The sequence below is a fragment of the Orbicella faveolata genome, unplaced genomic scaffold (genome assembly GCF_042242905.1).
Source record: "Orbicella faveolata isolate gen_17 unplaced genomic scaffold, um_ofav_v1 contig_2, whole genome shotgun sequence".
Lineage (NCBI taxonomy): Eukaryota > Metazoa > Cnidaria > Anthozoa > Scleractinia > Merulinidae > Orbicella > Orbicella faveolata.
The window spans coordinates 27,585,001-27,595,401 of record NW_028301547.1 but is presented as its reverse complement, the minus strand read 5'-3'; the positions used below and the strand labels follow the sequence as shown (position 1 = coordinate 27,595,401).

At 38.7% G+C, this 10,401-nt stretch overlaps 1 protein-coding gene across 1 annotated transcript in view; it reads left to right on the top strand.

Moving 5' to 3' along the window:
- Positions 1–8,642: 8,642 nt before the first annotated feature.
- Positions 8,643–10,401, top strand: part of LOC110044966 (uncharacterized) — a 14,715-nt gene continuing 12,956 nt past the window's right edge. Inside the window, exon 1 of the mRNA XM_089289136.1 lies at positions 8,643–9,127. Within this exon, the coding sequence (XP_089145262.1) occupies positions 9,061–9,127 (67 nt within the window). The 5' untranslated portion in view covers positions 8,643–9,060. The remainder of the gene's footprint in view (positions 9,128–10,401) is intronic.

Sequence of the window (10,401 nt, the reverse complement as noted above, 5' to 3'; positions counted from 1 at the left end):
ATAACGCGCGCCTACACAGCCATTGTACTCGTTGCCGTTGCCGTTAAAGTTTGCTTAATTAAACTCCCTAAAACCGAATAAACGACAAAATAATGAAAAACCAAACGAACACAAAACAAACGAAATCCCAGCCGAACAAAAAGACGGCTGAGAGTACAGAAAACATATCTGCTATGATTATGAAACGAAATTAAAAGATATAAAAATGACTTTCCCACCATTTCGTCTCAGGTAGTTTCGAGTAGTCGCTTCGGCTGTCCAGGCATCGCGCGAGTAACATCCTCGGAAGAACTGGGTACCATGTCTAAAAATAACTTAAGAGGGATTACCTCGGGTAGAAGGGGGATTCACTCTCTTAACTTGATAATCTCCTGACTAAACCTTTTAGGTCGGTCTTTACTTTCGGTCTTTACGGGAAAATCTCAAAGCTCGGCCTTGCCGCTCGGTCAATACGGCATGAGATTATTAAGTAGTTAATAAATTCTCCTTACTGCTCCCTTAGTAGTAGTAGTAGTAGTAGTAGTAGTAGTAGTAGTAGTAGTAGTAGTAGTAGTAGTAGTAGTAGTAGTAGAGTAATAGTAGTAGTAGTAGTAGTAGTAGCAGTAGTAGTAGTAGTAGTAGTAGTAGTAGTAGTAGTAGTAGTAGTAGTAGTAGTAGTAGTAGTAGAGTAGTAGTAGTAGTAGTAGTAGTAGTAGTAGAGTAGTAGTAGTAGTAGTAGTAGCAGTAGTAGTAGTAGTAGTAGTAGTAATAGTAGTAGTAGTAGCAGCAGCAGCAGTAGTAGCAGTAGTAGTAGTAGCAGCAGTAGCAGCAGTAGCAGCAGTAGCAGCAGTAGCAGCATCAGCAGTAACAGCAGTTGCAGCAGTTGCAGCAGTAGCAGCAGTAGCAGCAGTAGCAGCAGTAGGAGCAGCAGCAGTAGCAGTAGCAGTAGCAGTAGGAGGAGTAGTAGCAGTAGCAGTAGTAGAAAACGGACATGGCAAGCTTCCAGGAAAATGATTTAGCCGACAAAAAAGTTTCAAAGATTTTACCTCACATTAGTGGAAGGATATAGCGGTTCTTTTGTCCTCCAAAGCTTTTCAATTCTAATTCACTTTTAATGTTTCCGACTGGTAAGTCTAACTGTAATATAATTTGAAACCTTATCGTTGAGCCTGGAGGATCGTGTCGGTCTTTTGGGTGGGGGCCCGCCCATGCCGACAGCTGGGTCTATCGGAGCTGTGCGTTGTGAACATGTCTAACCAATCTCTACGAAATTATCATAGAGAGTTTCTGACTGCCTCTCCTCCTTCACACAATGGTCCCCGATTACCAAATGTGACTCGAGCAGATTGTTTCCTATGTTATGCCATAGGTGATTCAGATGTATTTGAATTAACCCATTGACTCCCGTGCCGTCCGTAACCAGCCGTGACGAGCGTTGCCCTTTGTTCCACTTCTGACGTGATCACTTTTGACCAAAATTGGCATCATCTATACTCAACTTCCGCAAGAGGAAAAGATCTTTCCAATGATACTCAGATCAGAGCGATCGACTCAATGGAGCCTGTAATATGCACGAAAATGCTCAGAAATTTGAGTGAAAAACTCAGAGCAAAATTTTCTGCGACTACACTTGGCTACTCCATGTTAAAAATTGCCCGTCTCGATGATGCTTCCTCAGAATTTTTTGAACTGGAAGCAAGCCCAGTAGAATGTAAATCACTGCAGCAAAAAGATGAGAAAAGGAGAAAAAGGAAAAGCGAAAAACATATTAAAAATAAAACGAAAGCCTAAAGACGTAGGTCACTTTCTCTAAATTTTGATTTCTGCGCATGCCCGAGCAAAAATGTCGTAAAACAAGATGTTAGTGGAAAGAAAGGGATGCTGTCATGTTGTAAATGCCCGTTTGAGTAGAGTGGAGCTAATTTAGCCTATATCCAGCCTGCAAATCTCCAAAATGTCCAAAAACTACGTTTTTGGCAAAAAGCTCTAGGAGTCAATCGGTTAAATTAAATTCTTTCCGAAAATAACAAGCACCGAACATATTCTCACCAAAAGTGTATTTTTTAGTGGGATTTCTTAATCACACTGGCTTTGGTGGTTTTGGTGGTTTTGGTAGTTTTGGTAGGAGTGGTGGCGCGGGTTGAGGTGGAGGGGTCGGTTTAGGGTATTCCGGGGGGAGCAGTGGGAAATTTGTAGATGATTCTTGTGGAGGAGGAGGAGGTTCTTATAATGTTGGGAAAGATCAGCAAAATGATTGCTGTTATAATACAGCTGGTCATGGCCCGGTAACCATTACATTACAGTAAAAAAAATATAAAGCGAGCCGCACACAACAATATTATGTAGCTGCGGTTTAATTGGCTATAGATATTTTGCCTATGGCTATAACTCCTCCAGCCTAACCATTGATAATTATTTATTTTGATAATAAGTTCCTTTTTAACCGTGTTTTTTCGGTTTGATATATTTTAATTTGTGTTGGCGCACTTTGTTGCCATCATTTTAACCAAAAATAGTCGTTTATACTAGGATTACTCGCTACAGGCGAAATGCCGGCTTTTCCCATACGTAAGTCCGAGAGTAAAACACTTTTTCACATCTCCGTTTTGTGCATAGAGTTTTTATATAGATTATTAACAGCCACGGAGATTTCGACAATTTTAACGTTCTACAAAAATTAAAATAGGTCGTTTTCTTTTGACCAGGAAGATTCTTCCAGCAGACCAAGCCAACACGGTTTATAGTGTTTATTACGTGGTCCACACAATAAACACTATAAACCATGTTGAATTGATCGGAGAATCTTGACATAATACATGTACCGACCTGCTGGTCGGTTGATAGCAGGTTCTATAGCTAATGCACTAATGCATGTAATCTTAATTATTTGCTTGGCATAAAGTAACATCTCTCTTGTAATATGCGGCGCGAACGAAAAAGTGCCTAGCTAGCACTGAGTAAATGTATGCAGGGTAAGTATAGATTACAACTAATATATTCGCATTTCATTGTAATGTTTGATTATATATATGTCTGGATTTACGGAAACAGTGTTAAAGAGTTCAAGCGTTCTTTTTTTTTCTGGCCAGAGACTGTCTCCAAAGTAGACAATATAAAAATTATAAGGAATGACAGTCTTTTTTTTTTTCCTTTACTCTCTTATCTTCCTTTTGTTGCCGTCCTCTCTCTCTCTTTTTTTTTTTTTTTTTTTATCGCTTGGAGTGAAGACCATTTGGAGTTGGAAAATCAAAGTACATATGGCTCTTTTGGCGCAAAGTCTTAACGCGGTCTTCATAAATTCAGTCATATATTGGCACAGAATGTCCAAAATGATCAAGAAATGCACTAGTTTGATTCCAGATGCTTTAGAAAGATCCACAGTAACTCTACACTATCACTTCTTGGCCTTTCCGGGTCATCCAGTCTTGTTCCGTTGAAATATATGTCTGGCTTTATGAAAACAGTGTTAAAGAATTCAATTTAGTCATATATTTATTATCCGTTTACAAAAAGGCATAGACAAGTTTAAAAGCTGTTTAGCAGTGATCCATTACTTACAGTGTTCTGTGCTTTAGTTGCTTGAAAGATTTAATAATATTTAAGTCCAAACAGGAGGCTTGTTTTGAAATTGGTGTGAGATCTAGGTTTTCAGTCTTGCCGCTGATTTTGAAATTTTTAAAATATTGTCTCGCTAAACATAATTGAGATGGTATAAACAGTGTAGTTTAAACGGTATATATCTTGCATTTCTCTGATCTTAACCTTTCAAAGTTTGCTTTAGTGAGGAAAATTTTGTCTCATTTAATATCCATTGATCTTGTGAGAACACTAACAGTTAATTATAGTAGCATTATCAATAAATTGTCATTTGTGGAGGGTTTTCCAAGCAAATTTTGTATTTTTTTGGGAAAGATCATAGAGAAATGTCTACGAGGAAAGGTATGCGAAGAGGCGCGTTCCATCCATACGAAGAGTGAAAGGTGGGACAATAAGGCTTCCAAACAGAAAAGATTGCTATAAAGCCGTACTTGAAACACTCAAATTATCCTCCGCGATACCAGGTTCTGCGTCGTACAATTTCTATTGGTTAAAAACCTTCTAGTGTCATTCAAAGCCGTACATGCAGATTGCGTGACAAGTGTGCGCCATTTCCGAATTACCTTGTGCCTCTGTTTTAAAACGAGTCTTCGTGCAAAACCTTTCATATGAAGATGAATTGAATTTTCATGAAAGTGAATCTTCAGGCGGAACTCATTTTCGAATGAATGGATTCATACGAAGACTTGTTTTGACACAGAGACAAAACTCGACTGGGAAATGGCCTATTATGATATGAAGTGAAGTGAAAGACTTTATTTAATGAGGGTGACCCGTGACAGTAACTTAAGTTACTGATAAACTTGGGGCCCTCAGCTTAAAATAATCAGAATGCTTAAAATATATTATTTACAATAAAATGCTAAAATACGATATTATTTACAATAAAATACTTAATTAAGTTACTATTAAAAATGGTTACAAATAATAAACTGGACTTACAATTTCAAACATACTACGAATAATAAGAGTTAAAAAATTCCATTAGTTTTCTGAGAGTTAAGAATAGTATTACATAATTTAGCCTTAAACGATTTAACGGACTTCTCTGTTTTTAAAGACCGGGGTAAACTGTTCCAATCTTTAATAGTTCTGACGGCGAAAGTGCGTCCTCCCTCAGAGGCGTTTCTGTGAGAGGGGCATAATAAATTTAAATTACAATTTCTAGTACTTCTCGAATGGACGTCAGAGTTTTTCCTTAAAGATGTGTTCATGTATTCAGGTAAAGTTCTGTTTATCCTTTTGTAGGCCAGTGCACATCGATTTATGTAAGCTTCTTTGTAAAAGGGGATCCAGTTTAGCTTATTAAATAAAGTGACAGTTCGACTAGTACGTTGTGCTGCAAGAATAATACGCGCAGCCCGTTTTTGCATACGGAGAACTCTCTCGAGTGCCTCTTTGTTACACGATGTCCATACTGTGCTTGCATACATGAAGAGTGGTTTGATTACTGCGTTATAGTAGATCAATTTTTGATTCTTTTTCAAGTAGCAGCTTATATGGCGTAGAAGACCAATTCGTTTTGAAAGTTTGTTACATAGTTCGTCAACATGTACTTCGTAAGTTAGGTTCTCGTCGATTATCACTCCAAGAAGTTTATGGCTACCAACTTGTTCAATTTCTGCATTTTGCATCCTAGCTTCAAATTTTCCTGCGTCATGGGTTATACGTCTGCGCAGACGCTTTCCCGTAGCCAACAACGCTTTGGTTTTCTTGGTATTTATAAACATTTTGTTTTCACTAGCCCATTTCTCAACTTCTGTCAAGTCCTTTGTTAATGATTTGTTTAGTGCAGGAATAGCTTTCCAGTCTGAGCTTAAAGACAAGGTGGTATCGTCTGCATAGATATCCATAGTTGACTTGTGAACGTTTAGAGGCATGTCATTGACAAACAGGAGGAAGAGCACCGGTCCCAATATTGATCCTTGGGGAACGCCCTGTCTGATAGTCAGCTGTTCAGATGTGGTTTTCCCTAATGTGATAAATTGCTTTCTCTGAGACAGGTACGATTGAAACCAGGCAACAGACGGAGGGCTTGCACCGTAAATAGACAGCTTTTTTAGAAGAATTTCGTGATTTATAACATCAAAAGCTTTACGAAAATTTATAAATACCAGACCGGTCACTTCGTCATTGTCCATGTTTTTCAGGATGTGATCCGTAAGTCTGATTAGAGCTGTTTCTGTAGAGTGACCTGACCTGAAGGCTGATTGATACTCATATAACATGTTGTTGTCATGTAAAAACTTAAGAAGACAGCTGGTTACGTGTTTTTCGATAATCTTCGAAAAGACAGGTAAAACTGATATCGGGCGGTAATTGTTGATATCGTTTCGTGCGCCACCCTTGTGCAGTGGTGTAACTTTTGCTACTTTCCAACGGTCTGGAAAACTGTTTGTCGATATTGAAAGGTTCAGCAATTTGCATAATGGACTTGCAAACGCTGGTGCAATAATTTTGAGTACACGAATACTTATGCCATCGTGCCCAGAGGCCTTGTTACAAGCGATTTTCCCTATGGTGTCAATGATCTGCTTAGGCTTTATTGGAGGGATGTTGAAAGCCACATTATCATTCAATCGCGAAGAGACAAAATTTTTCAGCTTGGTGTCATCAAACTCTACGCCAGCGTCGTTTTCCTTGCCAATTTGATCTAGGATGTTTACGAAGTACTGATTAAGCTCATTTGCAATGGAAGCTTCGTCACTAATGATGTTGTTTCCTGTGTTTAATTCATCGATGCGAACTCGAGGTTTGCTAGTCCCACTTAATGTTTTGAGTGCTTGCCAAACTCCTTTTGGATTTCCTTTGTTTTCGTCAATTTTCTTGCGGAAGAAACTAGTTTTATCCTTTGCATGCGTATAGCGTTCCCAGTCTGCAGGCAGATTTGAAATTCGCGCCGTTTTCAACAGCTTGTCTCTTGTTTTCATAGACGACAAGATCTCTTTAGTCATCCAAGCAGGCTGGTTCGGTTTCTTGACGCGTTTAGATTTTAGTGGAATGTGCCTGTCCAAAACGTCATTTAACATTGTTTCCATTGTAATCAAAACATCGTTTAAATCATCAAAAACAAAGGCAATGTCCCATGGGGCACATTGTAGATCATGTAATAGTTCATTTGTATTCAGATTTTTGAAGTCACGATATTCTATGGCACTGTGGGTTTGATCTCTTTGCTTTTTGGAGTATTTACGTCTAATAAAAACTGGCAAGTGGTCTGAAAGACCAATATCTGGTACAGAGATTTCAGTAACAAAACCAGGATGCGTTGTGTAGACATGGTCGAGACAAGTTGAGCTCACGGGACGTGTAACTTTGTGCACGAGTTGGCTTAAATTTAGGCTTTTTAATGCCTTCGCTAATCGATGATGTTTGTAGACATATGTATCCAAGAAGTTTATATTAAAGTCTCCAAACACATACATTTCTTCGTTTCTTAAATAAGCTGTTTCAATGTTAAGCTCCAGTTTGGCATCCGTGTCCGCCGTTGAAGAAGGCGGGCGATAAACAGTTCCTGTGAGTATCGGGCGATTTGATTTATAGGGATAGACTTGTAACCAGACGGTTTCTAGATCCATTTCTTCCAGGCTTGTAATTCTTTCAACTTTTAGATTGTCGGCAACGTAGGCGAGAATTCCGCCGCCCTTCTTGGTTCCTTGCCGGTCTTTCCTGAAGAGCGTGTAGCCAGGTATTTCTAGAACGCAGTCAGGTTTGTTTAGTTTAAGAAATGTTTCGAGGAGAAAAAGCACATCGATTTCTTGACGTCTAGTGGTTAGTAATAACCTTATCTGCTCAAACTTAGTGTCCGTTAGATTGTTTACGTTCCACTGTCCTAGTCTGAGACCTTTTCCTGGTAAACATACCTTGGACAAATTTACTGTCTTGTCATTCTTGTTTTCACTTGAAGTAGTCGGGCCAGGATTCGGGTTTACATCACAGGCCTTAAAAATTTCGAGCTCCAAAATACGAGGATTGAAAGTTGAAACACCATTTGTAGTATATTTCATCACAGAGTGAAAGAATTTTCGCTTGAAGTTCTTCGGTTGGAATGCTGAAACTGCCTTTAGTCCCAAGATGGCCGCGCTCGTCGGGCCTTGCTTTATTGCCGTAACACATTGCTGCTGATATCTACCCAAATTTCCGATATAATCGCTTTCAGAGAAGTTATGATTGTAATAACTTGCTGAGAGAAGCACTAGTACTTCGAAAACCAACTGTAGTACTCGAAAATTTAGCCTTTCACCGAGTAAGACGCCATGCCGCTCTCTCTCTCTCTCTCTCTCTCGCCATGCGGCTCTCGCTTAACGATCAAATCTCCAAACATTCAGTTCTTAGTTCTGAAATGGAAGTGGTAGATGAGGGATTTTCGATGGAAGTTTCCAGAGCTACAGCTTTTTGCGACTGCAAAATTGTAATCCTATAGAGGACTTTGTGCGAATTTTCCTCATTTAACCAGGCTCTATTACCAGCTGCTCTAGGCTCTATTACGGGATTGCTGTTAATACTGATGTTCAAATATTATTTTACTGCACGTATTAGGCAATGGAGGCGGCATTGTTTTGTTTGAGCTACATTAGAATTTAATTCGTCATTCTGTTATTCTCCAACCAATCAAAACAAAAGAGACCAATGAGTTCATGATTTGCGTCACTCTAAAAACCCTGCATATGACATGATGAACGTCCAGTTAATCGAATTACTGATGCAGTATGACAAACAGCCCAGCTAGCGTCGACGACTCCGAGATATACAGCGCGCTTTTTTATATTTCACAGGACACAGGTCAAAGCGGTAATCAAGTCTCCGTTTCAAAAACTTCTGACATCTTTGAAAGAAGAATTTTTTTAATAGAGAGGAATGGATATGAAACCCATCAAAGTTCTTTGTTGTATGTTTTTCTTCGTTTTTTTGGCCTTGACCGTACACAAAACTCAATAGTTGTTTACTCCGTACTGAGGAACTAACCAATACAACCGTTTTGGTTACGGAATCATGCATAGTGTATGAGCGCAAAACAAAAGATTGTGCACGGTCGTGGACCTTCCAATATAAATCTTGACATCTCTGTTTACTCCTTTGATGTTTGGCGGGCTTCATAACCAGTCCCCTCTTTTAACTATGTTTTAACGTAAAACGCTAGAAAAATATATGCTACGTAAATTCAACATCATCACTGTTTTATTTGGAGTACAGACGACATCGTGGCAATATGTTAACATCACAGCATTGTTTACCATACAAAAAAGATTCATCCACCAACCACAGTTCAGAGGAGCTGTTTTGTTGCTGTGACCACCAATGATAAATGTGTGGCTTATTTCTGGAGCTGGTGGTTGAACAGATTAACGAGTTAAAACTCATGCAGGTGTCGAAGTTTAGCTCATCATAGTACCCAAAGTTGAACCGGACGTTTTAGCTTCTCGCTGGAATGTGATCTTTTGAAGCTGTTTTACAGGGTTTAATTTCCACGAGACCGTCTTAGAGATGCTCGTTGTATGTTTTTGCTTTGTTTTCCGCGTCTTGTTGACTTCCTTCATCCCAGAGGCGCAAGGTAAGGTTATCTACAGTCGATGCTCGAAAATATTTTTGTTTTGGTGCAGCTTGTTTCAAGTTGTTGCTATTACCGTGTAGCAACAGGATGAACGAGAGTTTTCAGCATCCTTGACTGACTCAATTCCACTTAATTAAGGCTTCCAGACGAGACTTTTATTAATATATAGCTTTGACGCGGTCGGAATGATAATTAATCAGCCAACACTTTGCGAAAATTACGAATACTCACAACATTCACCTGTTTTAAAATTTTCTATGTGCAAGAGAAAAAACACCTAAAAAAAGCCTAAAACGTTACAAGTAAATTTGCAACTTATTTGGGTACAAAGCAAGGCATGTTAAAAATCATGACCGTGAAACTGCAACGGCCTAACGCTGTAGAATTGCTAAGCATGTATATGGCCTTTTTCCCATGTTAACACAAAGACAATTATCGTATTAGAGAGTAGTTGGCATACAACGGTAACCTTCAGATTTTGCAATAACTGTAGCCTCCAGGACAAAATAAGACTTTTTTCAACAAAATTCTTAGATTTATTTCCATAATTTTATTCTGTTGTAGTCTTTCATAGCATCTCTATTGCAGATCTGTTTTCACCACTTTCTTATCACTGCACCTGTCGAAGACTGGCGTTGCCGGAGTCGAGGCTCTAAACATTTTTAACCAGTGAATGTTTTCAAAGTTTTTTATCTCTGAAAAGATTGAAAAAAAAAACTGATATTACAAAGAATTTAATGGTAAACAAACTCAAGGGTTTAACGAACACCTTAAGAGTTTTTTTATTTAAGGTTTATTTGAGGGGAGCAGATGCAGTCGGTGGCGAAATCTGAAAATACTGTTTCTCAATGATAACAATTTAGGGACGTTAAGTAACCAAATCAGTCAAATGTCGGGTTTTGGGGTAGATTTCCGTCATTTGCAAAAACACTTTTGAATTTTAATTTAAAACTAAGCAGAAATAATTACCAGTTTTCTTTTCCTATGGCTTGCTTTTTGGTACAGTTTGGCGAACTAAATTGAGCCAAAATTTGTGATTTGTTTCACACTAAGCCTACCTAACCTGAGAATATGAGCCGAATTGATTTTTTGGCTGTTGCCGCCATATTTTGAAAATGTTCGACATTTGGGCACATTCGCTCTTAATAAATAAGTCACTGCATTAAGACGTTAACACACTGCAAAGAAAGTGAAGAGTGATCATCGCAGTAAATTTTCCAATTTAAGCAATTGGAAAGAAGAAGCCTGAAAAAACAGGCTTCTCTCGAATTGCT